Source organism: Mytilus trossulus, chromosome 8 (assembly GCF_036588685.1).
Source record: "Mytilus trossulus isolate FHL-02 chromosome 8, PNRI_Mtr1.1.1.hap1, whole genome shotgun sequence".
NCBI lineage: Eukaryota > Metazoa > Mollusca > Bivalvia > Mytilida > Mytilidae > Mytilus > Mytilus trossulus.
Window position 1 is genome coordinate 3,365,718 of NC_086380.1, and position 19,226 is coordinate 3,384,943.

The 19,226-nt window shown below is 32.6% G+C and overlaps 1 protein-coding gene across 1 annotated transcript; it reads right to left on the reverse strand.

The window, feature by feature from the left end:
• Positions 1-3,618: 3,618 nt before the first annotated feature.
• LOC134681586 (peroxidase-like protein) lies at positions 3,619-19,049 on the reverse strand. Its single transcript, XM_063541234.1, has 11 exons — positions 18,905-19,049; positions 16,960-17,147; positions 16,444-16,632; positions 14,589-14,634; positions 13,542-13,642; positions 12,148-12,249; positions 10,837-10,926; positions 8,606-9,323; positions 7,981-8,150; positions 7,294-7,396; positions 3,619-3,731 (listed from the first exon to the last, which is right to left on the reverse strand). The coding sequence occupies exons 1-11, from the start codon at positions 19,024-19,026 to the stop codon at positions 3,644-3,646; spliced, it is 1,917 nt and encodes a 638-aa protein (XP_063397304.1). The 5' UTR covers positions 19,027-19,049; the 3' UTR covers positions 3,619-3,643.
• Between the last annotated feature and the right edge of the window lie 177 nt (positions 19,050-19,226).

A 19,226-nucleotide genomic window follows, 5' to 3' on the forward strand; every position in this document is an offset into this window, starting at 1 on the left:
TCATATTCGTCGTCATCGTTAGCAATATCAACGTTTTGATAGTCCTAATATCTACAAGCTTTCGAGCATTTACATACAGGTATCTGTTCAGGATAAACCTTGTTGAACACATTAACATCTGTTGTTGGCACAACCAGCTTCAAATGAACAGCACTTCAGAATTATTAATGCATCTAACGCTGGTGGTTGGTCTAGCCAATTGATACTGATCAAATCGTTCTAAACAATCCAACTGTAGTTGTTTAGCAACAGACCAGTGTTGTGTTTAAGAGCAGATTTCCAAATCTTCGTCTAAAAGTTGGATGGTTTAATGTGCTTTAACATTGCATCTTTTGTTGGGGGCAGTAGATGACAATAATTTTTTTTTTAGTTGCATTTCAAAACGTTCTGATCTTTATTCATCGGTATTTTTAATTTAGTAGCCATATATAGAACACGAAAACCTCTCGAGTGTTTTGCCAACTCTTCGTCAACCTCTTCAAAGGTTTAACAACGATGGAATAGACCTTCCGAAAACACATAACGTGTCAAAAAGTCGAATACTTTGCTTTTTTTCCTTTACCAGACAAAACACTTACTGAATCACAACCTGTACTGCTGTGAAATCCTGGCAGTTTTCTACAAATATTCTCACCAATCTAACGATGTTAGAATTGATATGCAACTGGGAAAATAGTAAGCCAATACTTCCACATCAATGTCAGAAGGTTTTGTAACAATGGAGTCGTAACTTTTGTCAGCTGCATATTTTTGCATTAAGAAACATTTTGTAATCGGCTTCTTCATGTTTGATTATAAGATAAAACCATTCTACGCTGTTTCATTTCCAACATTTATTTTGTGGCACATACTTCCATGTGATACAAATGAATCAATACATTTAAGTGTAAATCTATAGGATTATTTACTCTTTTCGAAACAAAGAATTCAACAAGAGCAACTTTGTTTTCCTCAACTAACAAACATTTCTTCCATTCCCAAGAACACAATTGTGATGGTCTAAAACTTATCGTAATGCTTTGCCCTCCCAAGGACCTGCTGTTTTAATTTTTTTATGGATATTGTGGGATACTAATCAGTGACAAAATAATGCGGGACCTCTTTTCGAAACTAAAAGGATGGTTTTTAAAATAACAATTGCCAAATAAAAAAGTGCTTGGTATCCTAGTAATGGGTTGAATAACTGCCATGTCATCAAATATCCACATGCTCTCCTTAGGAATGACCATTTTTATAAAATACCATCCAGGACAGATTTTAATTTTCATTACATGTGTACCATCAAAGTTTGCAAGATACATTGGAAGAGGACCTAATTCAAACTGGAGAGCCTTTTGCGCAACCAACTATCTTGTCTGGGCTATGACAAGCAGGCGACATTTTTTTTATCTGCTCTCAATGTTTTGTTGTTCTTATCAGCCATTAACTGCTTGTCTTTTATTTCCTTTTTTTTAAATGTAAGCAATGATAATCTTTTAATTGTTTTGAAGATATCGGTTGACTTTTGTATAAGCCGTTCATTAATGAAAATTTTTGAAGCAAACTTTCCCTTTTCATACGAGTTTAGAAGGTTGCACATTAATTCCGAAGAAGCAACAGAACCGAGAACAAGCCATATAACTGCTCAGATGTTTCAAATGGATTTGGCCAGCTTTGCAGTGTCTGAAACAATTTCATAACATCAGTTTTGTCTCGCTTCATTCGATTTTTTTTATAGTTCTTTTTGTGCGGATGTTTCAGGGTTACCCATTCCTAACAAATCTCGAATATTAAGGATATTGAAGCTCTTTCCACTGCTGGTGGACGTTTCGTCCCCGAGGGTATCACCAGCCCAGTAGTCAACAATCTGTGTTGACATGAATATCGATAATGTGGTCATTTATATAAATTTCCTGTTTATAAAACTTTGATTTATTCGAAAAACTAAGGATGTTCTTATCTCAGACAAAGACTACCTTAGCCGTATTTGGCACAACTTTTTTGGAATTTTGGATTCTCAAAGCTCTTCAACTTTGGACTTGTTTGGCTTTACAAATATTTTCATATGAGCGTCACTGATGAGTCTAATGTAGACGAAACGCGCGTCTGGCACACTAAATTATAATGTTGGTACCTTTGATAACAATTTCATGTACATTTAACAACCAAAAAACGCTTAACAGAATCTTTATTTAAACTGAAAACAACAAAGCCAATTTTTTTGTTTCTCTTAGAAACCTAAGAACGTAAAAAGTATGGCCAATTCTCATAACTCACTATTTGACGTTCATTCAAAGCGATGTTTGTCGATTGAATGACTTAATAATCTTAAGTCAATCACTACATAGCCAAAACACAAAATGTAATCAAGCACACTTTTATTGAGTTCAATAGAGTGCACCTTTTCTGAACGCAAAAAAAACAACCCTTATTTGTACTTTTTCAGTAATATTTTGTTACACATTCACTTTATAAAATAATTTGTCTCACCAAAACATCATAAATCGACATTTACATGTGTGTTTTTAGTTGCAAATTGATAATGCTTATGTGTGAATGCATTGTACATGTTGTATACTGAATCAAAGACGGTACTATGATGATTTCCGTAATTTAACTAGTATTTGCACGTACATATATTTTATCAAATATTTCATATTTTAGACGATATATAAATACTGCAAATGGTTGAAACATTGTATAATGATTAATTCTAAAGCTTAATTAACTAAAGTGGGTAAATTTATAACGAATTTCTTTATGAAAGGAAAAAATATGCCTTAGTTTTAACCCAAAAAATCGGATTGTTTGTAATGTAAAAAAACTTTTTTTTAAAACAAAAAATCTTCAGGCTAACATTAAATATGATAGTTTTGTATCTGTTTTAGTTGTTTACACCTTTACTTTATTTTTTTTTGTCGCTTTATATCAAAAAATTTAATTAAAAATTACTTAGTCGTGATTGCTAAATGAGGGGACCATTGAAAGGGACGTTTTTAAACCTCTTTTGGACACTTTTTTGTTAGTCTAACACCTTGAATTTTATCAATAAGATAATGAAGTTGAATTCTATCAAAAAAAATCGCGGTACCCTGGGGTGTAACACAAACTCCTTAACTAGAGCGCTTTTGAGAACTAGCTGATGGACTACTAAGGAGTCAGACAACATGGGATGGGGAAGTAGTTGAAATACAAGGATTTTAAATTTAAAAGATCCAATATTGGCGAGTTAAAATCAGAACGGACAGGAAAATTACTGCACATTTCAGAATCCTTCGGAGTGCAGTATTTTTGTTATTTTCTTTTTACTGTTTTGTTTGTTGTTTAACCGAACGAATCGGTAATGAACTCAAGTATTCATGAAAGATAACCTGTTTCTATTTCTCTTATAACACCCGCTATGTTATTCTTGTAAATCCGATAAAAAGTCTCATCCGGCGATGTCATAATCGAGGAATAGTGGAAGAGATTGAGTAACACGACAACAGGAATATATATGGTGTCATTAAATTATGTAAATGGCAGATACCAACTAAATTATTTCCGATTAAACCGTAAATCAAATCATGGCAATAACAAAAATGGAAAAATTCTGTAATTTTTACCCATTTTATTTTATTAAGACTAAATAAACTGTAGCCCCACTATATAACAATGCCAGTCGTTAATGCTTGAAAGGAATCTCCTTCCAAGCTGACAGCTCAAGTGGACCCAGCTGGGGTAGTTTTTCACATGGAACTGCTGGTTGACGTCTGAAATAAAAACAAATGTGAACAAGTACTTATTGTAGTCATAGTTTATTTAAAGACCAAGTGATTATTACAGTCATAGTTTATAAAAAAAGAAGCATGCTGTTTCATGTTTGTCCATGCGCAAGGTCATGTTATGGCTTTACAATGGTTTATATAAATTTATGAACTCCATATTCTTCTGTCACCTCAGTATAATATACACCCAATAAATAATGGCTTATTTTCATAGGAATATTTTGCGCGTTTCAACTAAATTGATTGAATGTTAATTAATGATTTTTTATACGTGTAGTAACACTGTAACACTCAGCAATCAAATCGGTTAATAAGATCAGCAACAACGTCTTTGAACATCTAGACAGTCTTGTATACTCGCAAATAGGGGTTTAAGATACCAAACTTATGAGAGCTATTTACTCATAAAAAGGTATATATTGAACGTAAAAGGTAAAAGTTCTCTATTTTTAGTGATTTGTATACTGTTGTCATTGTCATTTTATTTTCGACTTTGAGTATTAATATCCATTTGATATTTATTTTTCAAAAATGTGTTGACTTCCATTAAAATATTACGAATACTAGTAACTTAAAATATTGTGGTAACAAAATATGTACAAAAATGAAATAAAAACTAACGCCACGGAAAGAGAATATTCTGTACCATTTCACCTTTGATTTAATTTACTACTATATCCCATATTTGTCTTTATTTTCAGTTTATTCACATTCAATTTGCCTTGGTGTTAATATAACTTTTTTAGCCAATCGTATTTGTCTGAGTTGTTTTAAACAATAATATGTATGCTCAAAATATACTTTGCACCTTTATTTATATTGGAATTTATGATATTGTTTTGGTCTGACTTGTTATAAACAATAATATTTATGCTGAAAATAACTTTTCACTTCTATTTATATTGGAATATGATTATAATGGTGTTAGTCTGGTTCAGGGACGTATATAGAGGGATAGGTAACTTCTTTACAATCCTTGTTGCAATAAAAAAAAAAATATGTAGAGAATTATTGGAGAAACCACACTGTACACCTTAAAACTTTAAAAGTTGTTGATGGATTTTAATGAAATTAAGATTTTCTTAAACTTAAATGATTCCTACATTGATAGAGTTAATTTGGTTAATATTGTTCATGTCCTTCGTGTAATTTTAATTATTTAAGAAAGGAGGGTAATTATTTTTGAGACATTATTCTACATTTTGGGTAAAAAACACAATAAAACGTAGTTCAACTGTTCAGCTAAAAAAGTTCTTAATTGATTTTGATGAAATTTATTTTGTCTGAAGTCTTAATGTTTTTACATGTACAGAAGAATTTTCATGGTTATCAATAAGGTATAAGATTAAATATAAGCAATTTAAAAATGTATAGAAGCTATGTTCAAATCCAACGATTCTCTACATATTTTCCAAAAATTATGAGATTCATATATATAAGTCCTTGGTCTGGTTATAAATCAATAATATTTACGACCAAAATAAACTTTCTTATACGTATTGGATTTTATTATCATATTGGCCTAACTTTTATAAACAGTATTCAGAATGTGTCTGTAAATAAACTTTGTACTTTATGTGCGATAACGTGTACATAGTATGGTAATGTGTACATAGTATGATCATAATGTGTACATAGTATGATAATGTGTACAGAGTATGGTAATGTGTACATAGTATGATAATGTGTACATAGTAAGATAATGTTACAATATTATACGTTGAACCATTTGCGACAATGTGTACATAGTAAGATAATGTTACAATATTATACGTTGAACCATTTGCGACAATGTGTAAAAAGTATAACACAATAACAGTATTCATTGAACTTCAATGGGGTCCAGAATTCTACTTGCATATCTCAGAATTCCAAATATACCAGAACAAATTTGACCGCGTCCCCTTTAGGATCCTATGCCTTTTTGTTGTTATAATATTGCATTGTCACTTCGTAAATTTGAAGGAAGAGCGATATGGAAAAAATGAAATAAAATAATCCCTGGAAAATGACTTAAAGGTTATGAAATATTTCAAGATATTAAAACTAATCTTCAGCTCACCATGATTTTACCTTTACATAGGCATTTGTACCTTCGTATTTAAATGGCGTTTAAATAAAGTCCGACGCTAAAATTAAGTGCAATAAATGTATTTTGAATCTTAGATTAAACTCAAAGCCTGTTGTTTTGTTTGAACATGTTTGTAAAAAATCGAACTCACTAAATGTCATTTTTAATCGAGCAGACTATTGTATCTTCTATATAAGACGTATGAGTGGCCAAATTACAGTCAATGTTGTCTACATAAGACTCACCAGTGGCCAAATTACAGTCAATGTTGTCTACATAAGACTCTTCAGTGGCCAAATTACAGTCAATGTTGTCTACATAAGACTCATCAGTGGTCAAATTACAGTCAATGTTGTCTACATAAGACTCATCAGTGGTCAAATTACAGTCAATGTTGTCTACATAAGACTCATCAGTGGTCAAATTACAGTCAATGTTGTCTACATAAGACGTATGAGTGGTCAAATTACAGTCAATGTTGTCTACATAAGACTCATCAGTGGCCAAATTACAGTCAATGTTGTCTACATAAGACTCTTCAGTGGCCAAATTACAGTCAATGTTGTCTACATAAGACTCATCAGTGGCCAAATTACAGTCAATGTTGTTTACATAAGACTCTTCAGTGGTCAAATTACAGTCAATGTTGTCTACATAAGACTCATCAGTGGTCAAATTACAGTCAATGTTGTCTACATAAGACTCATCAGTGGTCAAATTACAGTCAATGTTGTCTACATAAGACTCTTCAGTGGCCAAATTACAGTCAATGTTGTCTACATAAGACTCTTCAGTGGTCAAATTACAGTCAATGTTGTTTACATAAGACTCTTCAGTGGTCAAATTACAGTCAATGTTGTTTACATAAGACTCTTCAGTGGTCAAATTACAGTCAATGTTGTCTACATAAGACTCTTCAGTGGTCAAATTACAGTCAATGTTGTCTACATAAGACTCTTCAGTGGTCAAATTACAGTCAATGTTGTCTACATAAGACTCTTCAGTGGTCAAATTACAGTCAATGTTGTTTACATAAGACTCATCAGTGGTCAAATTACAGTCAATGTTGTCTACATAAGACGTATGAGTGGTCAAATTACAGTCAATGTTGTCTACATAAGACTCATCAGTGGTCAAATTACAGTCAATGTTGTCTACATAAGACTCTTCAGTGGCCAAATTACAGTCAATGTTGTCTACATAAGACTCATCAGTGGCCAAATTACAGTCAATGTTGTCTACATAAGACGTATGAGTGGTCAAATTACAGTCAATGTTGTCTACATAAGACTCTTCAGTGGTCAAATTACAGTCAATGTTGTCAACATAAGACTCATCAGTGGCCAAATTACAGTCAATGAACAGTTTCTCTCCGAATGGAATGCTTATTTATTATGAATACCCTGTTCGTAAATGCCAATGCCAATGCCATAAGAAATGAATGTTCTATCATGAAATATATGTTAAGCAACCTACCCTGCAAGTAATGATACAAAAGCATTTGGCTGCATCACACCCATCTTAAAGTTTCTACAAAACAACGATGACAATGTTTGCATCTTTATAACATCAAGCTGAGCTGAAAACAGAAAAAAACAAATTGTGTCTGTGGGTCGAAAATATGAAATATTACCTGCTTATATATTTACACATAATTTGACTTATACTATAAAAGATAAAACATGTACCCACTTGCTAAACATACAAATACAACATGGGTTAAATGAAAAATGAGGTTTTTAAGAAGCGTTTGGAGCTGTGATGAACAATAGAAGAAATTCTTCATTCTCTCCGTTTGCTAAGAAGCTACATTGACGACGAAACTAAGACAAAGATGAATTTATATGGATTTAGCTATTACTATTTTTCGATCTTTGTAGTCGTATAGCTTCTATATTGTTTCGATACTTAAACACACTTCACTTCAAATAGTCGGCTCTAAGCGTTCCTGATTAAGGTACTCCAGAAAAGCGCTAGTGGTTTATGAAGTGGTGTGTTCATTTTTGAACAGTAATGAATATTTTTGCTAATTTAAAGGCAAACGGTGTTCTTATTTAAATATTACACACACACATGTTATATACAAAAGCAAAATGATAAATAGCTTTGAAGCGCAACATTTTTTTACGATTTTTTTTAAAGTTGAATTATTTGGTGACTAACCTGGAGTAAATCCTGTAGGTGAGAACTCGTTTTCATAGAAAAATCTATCTCCTACTCTGGAGTTTACAAATTGTAGTCCCATCAAACAACCAAAAGTTGGTCCAACCAAAGCACCTTTCATATTCACCTCCGATATACCACCAGCCATTAAATCTATATCGTCTGGATGTCTGTAAGTAAAACAAACGTTATAAAAAGAGGAACCATAACAAGTACTTTGATTCAAAGTTAGAACACATAAATTGACATAAGAAAATGTCTGTACAAAGTCTGGAATATGACAGTTTTTATCCATTTGTTTGATATGTTTGAGCTTTTGATTTGGCATTTTGATTAGATACATTCCGTTTTGAATTTTCCTCGGAATGCGGTATTTTTGTGATTTTAGTTTTGACAATATAAAAATAAATTTCAGTCTTTTCACAACCAGTAATGCATGACTTTTATAACATTTTTTTTCACTTAGTTGTTAGCTGCAGATAAAAAAAAAATGCGAGCATCAATTGACAATTTAATTAATCTGTTTGAGATTGACAATCAGAGACAGTAAAGATATACATGTGTTTTGACATTATTTCCGTATACCTTCGATGTTCTCAATTTATTTATTTTTGAATATACATACTTGTAAATGGTAGAAAGTAATTTTGCTGCTTGTGGGTCGTGATCAGGCAGTCCAAAAGGTCCAGATTTAATTAAGCCGGCTGGTTTTAGACCACAGAATTTTCTAAAAGCATTATATGATGGAATTCCGTGATCTCTACCACGTTGAATGTCAATTGATGCCAAATCAAATCCATTTCCTGGTCTTGTTTCAAATAATTTGTTTCTAATTGCATCTCCCATAAACCTGTCTGCACGATTACCTAATTCGGTTGTCATCCATCTGCTAATCCCATCAACCCCAAATACCTTTTCGTCCCGAGTAGCTGTTGTTATGAAAAAAGTTTGTTCGAGTGGAATTTTGGCTCTTAAACTGCGGTCTTTGTTAGCAGATCCGACATGATTAATAATCTGCGCATGTCCAAAACGTAGAGGTGCTACAGCAAACGAATTACGAATGGTTGCATCAATATTTTTTTCATAACGTGTATTATAGCCTCTAACTGTTGGGAGTATGCCAAGCTTCTTCATTCTGTCTCTTCCTAATACAATTGGTAGATATTCACTGTAGACGATGTCTTGATATATTCCTATTAATATTTTCCTGGTTTCTTGGAATAGGCGATCGGGTGTCCAATGAGGATTTAGTTTACAAAGAATGTCTACTATTCTGTTATGTTCTCGATGAAAAAGGATATGATATGTGGTAAGCTCTGGAATTTCTGAATGTCTTGTATCCCCTGAAATAAAAATTACCTTCAACTTTTATAACTGCTTTTTTTCTTCTTCTTTAGTTTCATGAAAACATATTGGTAATCTGGTACAAAGTCTTTTCATGAAATAATTTATCGTTATGCATTTACAGACATTTCGATTCATGTCAATGTTATCAGTTGAAAACCATTGGACATACCGATGTGATTTAAATATAACCTGAGTAATGGAATACTCAATTGAAATTCAATTATTTGCAGTTAGAAAACATATAAAAAAGATTGCTTGATTATTAGTTTAGTTTAAACATATTTATTTATAGTGGATTGGGAAACAAGTTTTGCAACTTATATTAATCCCTTTCCACTTTGCAGGTGCGACTGCTGCCTTGTAGCGGCATTAACCTGCTCTTTTTTCGAAATCTACAAGGGTGTCTTTAACGTGCAAGAAATATGGCTCTCTCTTAACACGTGTCAGCCATTTATCGTCCCCTTCCGATGAACTACGATGAGCTAAGTTACCCGTGTTATAAGAGATTTGATAACAACATTTCAAAGACATCAAGTTGAGAAGGGAAGTGGGGAATGTGGCAAAGAGACAAAACCCGACCAAAGGACATACAACATAACATCTTGGAACGATTAACCGATTTTCGTCGCGAAACTTTATGCAAGGTTTTATCTGTTATTATCAAGTGTTAATGGAAGCACAATTTGTATGAAAGAAGTACGAACGATACCAGAGAGACAGTAAACTCCTATATCGAAAATAAACTGACAACGCCATGGCGAAAAAAGGAACAAACAGACAAACAGACAAACAAACAATAGTGTGTATTAATCTGTCTCATGATATTGCGTTATTTTTAATTGGGGACTATGAACAACCGACAATAAGAAATAATGTCCTCTATCCAATAAAATATAACATTGACCTCTGTGTTATGTTTATTTCGTAGTGCATTTCTTTTAGACAGTCCACCAGAATAAAAACAAAATCATACCTTTCTCAATAAATTTACAGTGTAATGTTGCACTCTTTGGACAAAATATGTCAAAACGGTAGAAACGTCATCCTGTCATATTGCTATAATTTAATGTTTTAGTTTATTAAAATAATTTTTATCTGTATATTATTTTATTGTATATGAATAACTCTCGACGCGATATAGTCTTTTTGAGCTATTGTGGTGTATTCACCAAACAAAAAATCAATCCCCCTCATAGTAGGAAAATTATACTTTTTTGTAATTGTACAAAGATAGACTTTTATCGGTACGTGTTTAATTTAACTCTTCATAGATAACAGGAATGCAATTTTACATTTGCGTCAGAGACGCTCGTTTTATCTACAAACGATTCATCAGTGACACTCGAGTAAAAAAAAGTTAGAAATGCCAAATTAAGAACAAGGTGAAGAGCACTGAGGTGCAAAACTGCCTAAACGTTTTGCCAAATACAGCTAAGGAAATCTATTCAACTACTTTTGTAATACTTGTAGTAATGAACTTACGTCCTTAGTTTGGAAATATTTACTCACCTGAAAAGAAACATCCGGAATTACCCATACAATTTTCGGAAGGTCCGTCAGGAAGGAGACAGCCCTTTGGACCACCACTGATAAGTTTTCCTAAAACGTAGAAAAGTATTGTTAAACAAGCAGCCACTAGATGTGTCCTAAAATGTTGATACAAAATAATTGTCTTTTCCATTACTTATTTTAATTAAAGTAAATAAAAACGTATCGTTTTGGCGAATGTTAACACCTTTTCTGACAAACGTGATGGTTTCAAATTTCCAATCGTCAACTTTCCATTTCTTGGCAATTACCCTTTGTTCCATTGTTTGACGTTTACATGTCTCAGTTAATAAATTTTCCCCGTGCATGTACACTATATAGACTTTTTTAACAGGGATGTGGTTCTTCAACTGCTCTAACAAAGAAATGAGAAAGAACGACATAAATACACCGTATATAAGTTTTACTATTGTTTGTCTGTTTGTCTTTTTCATTTTTAGCCATGGCGTTGTCAAGTTTTTTTTAGATTTATGAGTTTGAATGTCCCTTTGGTATCTTTCGTCCCTCTTTTACGGTCACCATCACGAATGGCTCGGGGTCTCAACTAACTAGTGACATATGTTCCCAGTCTATTTTCTGAAAATACCAGTAAAGTTGATTGTTTTGTTCCTATTGTGACCCTTTGATCAATTATGAATTCCCATGTCGGGTAATCAATTGAATTTCCACGTCGGGTAATCGATGATGAGCAGGAGAAGCGTATTATGGTTACGCATTTGTTCTCCCTACTGTTGGGGTTCATTCGATTTCTTTAATGTCTGTTTGTTACTTTGATCAGTTTCTTTCTCATGCATTAACAAACATTTTGAAAACATCGGTAAACTACAGTAGCTTTATTTCACCTTTTTTCAAACACCCAAGGGCTAAAGGGAGAAGTTAAAAAATTTCTAACTTGTAATCATGGTTGGTCGAATGAGTTCACAAATACAATTATTTCGTATTCAAATATATATGTGAAATGTTTTGGAAATGATGACAAAACATATTCGTTTATGAATGTTTTGAACACATAAATAAAAGAGGGGCGAAAGATACCAAAAAATAAACTTCTTTTGCTTATACACTGTTTTTGTCTGTTTATAACCGAATCAATAACCTGTGTTTTGTCTCTGAACCGAGACCCTTTGACGACTGTTTATAACCGGATTACTAACCTGTTCTTTTGTCTCTGAACCGAGAACCTTTGACGACTGTTTATAACCGGATTGCTAACTTGTTCTTTTGTCTCTGAACCGAGAACCTTTGACGACTTTTTATAACCGGATTACTAACCTGTTCTTTTGTCTACCACCCGGGACGTATCTTCTTCAGTACTTCCATATGCAACAGATAAATCTACATAGGATGTGGCCTGGTTCATCTGATTTCTTGTACCTACAAAGTATAAATGTCTTAACTGAATTAAAATAGGGACGAAAGATACCATAGGAACAGTCAAACTCATAGATCGAAAATAAACTGACTACGCCATTGCTGAAAATGAAAAAAAAAACAGACAAATATTAGTACACATAACACAACGTAGAAGACTAAAGACTAAGCAACACGAATTCCACAAAAGACTGGGAATTATCTCAGGTGCTCCGGAAGGGTAAGCAGATCTTTCTCCAACTAAGAGTTTCACGGAATCCATATCATTATCTGATTGACTTTTGTGAATTTGTTATTAAAGATCAGACAATATAATATCAAATGTTGGTTTTGGTTTGTCATCTATTGTTTCTATGCTTCATACAAATTCATCAATTGCAGCTTACGAAGTTAGTTTGTCACATGTTTTCAAGAAATTGCTAATTTATACTACATTTATATGCAATGAGGTTTTTTTAAAACTGTTAATGACATGTATGTTCGAAATATAAATGAGGAAAGACCTAATTAGAATAATACTTTTTGACTATGATAGAAATGCAAATTGATAACGTGATCAAAAACGATATCTGTAGTCTCATGCATATTTTTTTATAAAACTGTTTACATATTTATTTCTTGCAAACACTTATATTTACATGTCCAAATGATTAACATATTTTTTTTTCGATTTGACTATTCAAGCACTATTTAAGTTTCCATAAAAAAAATCGAATGCAGCGAATAGGGATTGAATAACATACTATTCAAGCATGTTTGTTGTCTGATCAAACTAAAGATGGCGTTTATATCGCTCTCAAAATATAGTGTATGCAATAAATCAACAAAATTTGATGCTTTGTTTTTGTTCTATAGAATAAAATTAACGGTACCAATTTTCTTGCACCAGATACGCATTTCGACAATACATGTCTCTTCAGTGATGCTCGTGGCAAAAATATTTGAAATCCAAAGCTTATATAAAAGATTAAGAGCTATAATCCAAAAGGTCCAACAAGTATAGTCAAATCAGTGAAAGGAATCAGAGCTTTGCATGAGGGAGGTACATTCCTTAATTTAAAATAATTTTATCACAAAAAATCCGTATTTTCATGCCAGTACCGAAGTACTGGCTACTGGGCTGGTGATACCCTCGGGGACTAATAGTCCACCAGCATCGTTTACCTTTTGAGGAGTAATTTAAGGCTTGATACATAAAACATAATCATTCAGCAATAAATAGACAATAAATTTTCTAAAATATAACTTAAACCTCAAGTGTTCTTATCTTTTTCTCATTATGCAAATAATAATACCTGGTCCACATTGTTTGTAAGGCGCTGATTCTGATCTAGTAAAACTCATACACGTTGTTTCGAATTCACCTTTTGGAACTTTGAATGAAAAACATTCAGGTCTAAAAATAAATATCAATCATGGTAATGAAATAATATTCTTTCTGAAATAGTAGGTAGTAATTTGACGAATAACATCGTTTTGACTGCAGTTATCTTCACAAGAATTGTTGATAAGAAATCATTTTATACATTTTAAGTTGTTGTATTAAAGATTGCAACAACCTAGCTGACAAAGGTGACTTTCGATCTATTTTTGTGTTCTAGTGAAGTCTTATTTTATTATTAAGGAATTAAAATTAATAAGGAGTTCGAGGCGCAAGTAAATTTGTCTCAACTCGGTCATTTTTTTTAGTGGGTATCAAGTCGGGCTTTATTGTCTATTGTTGATCGTTGTTATTTGTTGGTCTATTTTGTCGGAGAAGTGTAAATGTTTGTTGTGGAAAGTAAAAACACAAACATATGGAACTCCGGGAGGATTCAAAACGGAAAGTCCCTAATTAAATGAAAAATTCAAAAGCTGAAAACATTAAAAGAAAGGACAGCAACTGTCATATTCCTCACTAAGTACAGGCATTTTCTTCAAAGTAAATGAATAGTCGATTAAACGAGGGTTTTTTTGTTGACATTTTACCTTTCATGTCTGTTTGTTTTGCTCACTAAATGTTGTTAATATAATAGAAGTCCATCCGGCTGTCATTTATGTGAGAATTTTCGGTAGCCATAAAATCAGGTTAAGTTCCCCATTTTGAACATAAAGATATGTTTCTTTTTTAAGTCGGGAATATGACAATTGTTTCCATTAGTTTGATGTACTATTTCTTTTGATTTTGCCATTTGATAGGGGCTTTCCATTTTGAATTGTCATTTGGGTTCGGTATTTTTTAATTTTACTTTTTAGACACGTCACAAGATATAAAGTATCCACGAAACTAAGTCGGTTTACAGTATTGTTTTGCATTATGAATATCTTATTGTCCATATTTCAAGTGTAAGAGATTAACCTACCTGGAGATTGGATTATTTCCATCACAGCATTCTATATCCGGGTTACCTGAATAAAAAAGAACATTCATCTCTGTAACGAAAGAGAGGCGAAAGATTCCAAAGGGATATTGATGCTCATACGTCGGTGAAAACCGACAAAGCAAAAAAAAAATACAAACAAAACAAAAAAAAAACAGAATACAATTCAAAACATAGAAAAATAAAAACTGAGCAACATGAACCCAACCAAAAAACATTGATATATCAGGTGATCTGAAAATTAAAGGGGATCATGTTCCAATTGAGGCACCCGCCTTGCTACTCGGTTAGATGCAAGTCTAATATTGAAAATTGTCGGGACTGGGATTACGATAATTGAAACATTTTCGTTGTCATCTATTAAACAGATAGTTAATAAAGGTCAACGAAATAATGATAGCGTCGGTAAAATGACTTCATCTTTACCACTTTTAATTCTTGGTTTAATCGCTTATAAGTGAACAGCAGCCATCTGTTGCGAAAATCATTATTGCTACCACAAGCTATATAATATCGTAATAAATTGGCGAAATATACTTTAACACTGCTTGAGAACCCATAAATCAGGAACTTGATTATGTCAGTTTCAGGAGCCGGAAGCACGGCTCTGATTACCGATTACAATTTAGAAAGAGGCTTCGTTCAGCTCTAGGAAGATCAAGCAATTTAACGTGTCTTCTAAGAACACATATGTTATGTTGGTATCCAAAAGAACTATATGTGTCAGCGATTGAGGAAAGGTGATGAGCAATTTTTTTGTCTTTAAAGATGGATGTAGCATTTGTATTCATATTCATAAAAACCCATTCAGTATACACTTTGTCACTGCAGCCATATGATGTCACAGTTCTTTAACTCCGTATCAGGAAGTCTTTCTTATGTGTACAAATACGTGTTGCAAGACGAAGATTATTAGTCATGTGGTATATATTTTCGATTAAGCGAACTCACATATGATTGATTGATTGATTGTTGGTGTTTAAATGCCACTTTTAAGCACTACTTTTTTTTGTGGCTATCAGTTTGCATAGGTGGAAGAAGCCGGACTGCCCTTAGAAAACCACAGCCCTGTGATATGAAAACTGACAACCCTAGTCAATTAAGATTGGAGGCGAGTCAAACCGTACGAGCGTTGTTAGAACTCACAACCTCTATATAATATAAACTATGAAATTATGAAATTTTCCTCACTAGTTATTTTTGTATTCCGTAATAATATGTGTTTGTGTGTGTCATAATATTGTATAATACTACTGAATATTTTACTATCAATTACAAAAACGATTGTGTTTACGTCTTTGTTACATTTGTATGCGGTCCTCGACAGTTTTTTTTTATTATTTTATATAATTATGTTATATATCTATAATGCATGCTAACACATTTTTGGATGATGGATTCCAATTAGTGTCACCTTAATCAATAATGTCTATTTTTTTTGTCAATTTAACAGCGTTATAGTCATGTGCCATTGAAATTGGTGGTTAAGCTATGTTAATTTTCTTCCAAAACGTTAAAAGTTATTTTGGCTTTCATAGTTCCCCCTTTTGAATTAGCGTCGACGTATTTTTGTTATAACATTCCTTTCCTTTCTTCCATTGTTTACCAATGTGAAGATAATGCCAAATTAATATATGTTAAGAGACGAATAAAATTTAAAAAAAACATAAAATAAAATCTATAGACTGAACAACATAAACCTCATCAAAAGATTGGATTGAACTGGGGTGCTTCTCGTTCATACGGAGCTTTAAGATATTCTCAACAATACGCCGATAGAAGTTTTGGTTAAAATAAGATGCAGTATTTTTCTAATTAGAATGCCATCAGTTCTTACCTCTGCTCAATGGAACTGAAGAAACATCATGTGTCAAAAACTGTCCAAATGTGGTCAAGGCAACATTATACAATGGACTTTTTGGTAAACTGTATCCCTTAGTGTAAAGTACATTGGAAATAAACCTAGGATTTGGCAGTGGACAGCCAAGCTTACTGTGGACTCTTGGAACATATCCTAGATTAAATTCTGAAAGTAAATTGTGTAATGAATAGAATGAACTACAGATTGGTTAACAACAGTCAAACAATGAAAGTGTGTCCAATCATCTACGATTATTTTCATATAAGTGGGCTGAAAATGCCATTACTTTTATGATTTTGAAACGGCAAATTACCAATAATTCTACTGATTTTTTAAATGAAAAATTACCAATGATTTTTATGATTTGAAATGGCCACTTGCCTTAACAATAACATGCATAACTCTTTGGATTTTGAAACGGAAAAGATTCTTCAATTGAAAAGCAAAAATAACATCTTCACACAGGAGGACCCCCCATATAATTAAACTTACTGTCGCCATACTCTGGGGGCAGAAATCTCTCTTGTGCTGTATGAGATCTGCCTCGTAGTGGGAAATTAAGATTGTTGCAACCACCATCAATAGTACGGAATCTCATTGAAGGATTGCATCGTAATTTTGGCATAGAACAAAATGGTGCCATTTTTTGTTGAAACGCTCCATCATTGGGTACATCACCTCTGTGAACAGAAATTGACACATTTAAGGAGGTAGACCTAGGTTAAGGGAAATATTTCTTAAAATCATCAGTTCGTTTGTGTCAACCATTTTCATAAATATGTTCTAAGCTTCTATGTTACATAGATTATTTTCAATCTGTTTTAGGTAAATGCTTAAAATACATTGATGAAACGTGACTTTTACAAACACGTAACTGATTTAAAGAGTTATCTCCCTAAACCAAGGTCTAACACCTTAAATGTGGGAGTTTTGCTGACTTCGTTTCGCAGATACCAGACCTAAAGCGGTTACTTAACATCTGGTTTAATGTATCATCGTTTCATTATTGCATGTGTATTATAGCTACACGTCCCGCTATTGTTCATACAGTTGATGAAGGTAGGATATTTATAAAATATGAATAAATGTAAGTGTTTGAGTCAATTCATAAGGTACTTTTACCTATTGACTGCATTTCATATCATTTTAAAGCTTGCGGTTAATGCGTGAAGCATGCACCATTGCTCATTTGGGAAGACAATTTGTGCATGGATCTTATATATTATTTTTCTTCATGAAAGTAGTTTCAGCTACTTTTTCATAGTACATGATATATATATTCAATGTTTATTTCGGAACTTAAACTAAGTTTTTGCATTATCTAACCCAAATGTATGCAATTCCTACTTTTTTTAATTATCTTGTCAATGTTATGGCTCTTAATTTTTTCTATAATTGAAAAGTATCGCATTCTTCATTTGATCCTTTCAAAACAATTTGACAGCATGTTTTGCCAAAAGTTACCATACAAACGTAGTATAAAGGGATTGCACTAAAAAAAGGAGCACCTTGATAACACTGTGTGTTCACTGGAATAATGTATGTCATAAAATATACGGTCATTTCAAGATATCAGTTGGTAGTATATGTAATTATAAGGTCTTACATGTATATAGTTATTCCTTTGTGGATTATAGTAATTTTTTGTTTTTTTCTTTGCGGATTATAGTTATTACTTAGTGTTATCTAAGTTATTTATTTGTGGATTATAGCTATTTCTTAGTTATATATAAGTTTTTTTTGTCGATTATAGTTTTTTGTTTGTTTTTTCTTAGTTATTTCTTTGTTATGCCTTTGCAGATTATATTTATTTCTTTGCGGATTATAGTTACTTCTTTGCATATGATAACAAAAATAATTGATGCAAGCTATACTTTATTGTAGTTTTAACATGTGAAGGCATTATATTCGTTATTATTTTCCCCGAGCCAAAGTGAGGACTACAATAGCACGAACATAATACCTACCCATGTTAAAACTACAATAAAGTATAGATTGCATCAATTATTTCTATTCTGATTAGGACAATTAAGGCATTTTTTATGTCTGATGTGTATAAGTGCAGAGGGTTTGTGTATGCTTTTCCATGGACTTTTTTTTTGTAATCAAGAAAACGACTGGCACTGTGATTTTCAGAGGGAGGAGTTTGAACAGCCAGCATGAACGGATGTCGTAAGTAGACCAAATAAGTCAATTTCCAATTGCAACACATTACAGTCATAATAAATGAACATGTGCATCGTTTAGAAGTTTGGAAGTGTTTTAAGTTAATGAAATATATTAAATGCATGTCAATTTGACAAAATTCATTATTCTACTGTAGTCAAGATACGAATGTGCAAACAAATTTTGTTGGATTTAGAGCATGGGTTAAACACAAAGCGAAAGAAGCACGTCATATAAGAATTACAATTCCGACATGTTTGATTTACTTTACCTTGTCAACATTATTTGGGTTGCCATACAAGAAATTTTAGCAGATCTCGTCATGGTGTCTGTATATTCTGGACCGGACATGTGTCTACTAAACAGATATAGATTGGTCGTTGCTTCATTCATTCTTTTACCGTTGATAATAGTCCCAGCCCCTGAAATAAAAAAAACTCATCTCAATTGTATCCGATCCGTGTAATATTAAAGTCAGGAATGTGAAAATTGTTATCCATTAATCTGCGTTTTGAATATCATTGATTTTTTTTATTGGATTCGCGATAATCATTTGAGGTAATAATTGTATGTGCATGAATTGGTTTACAAGT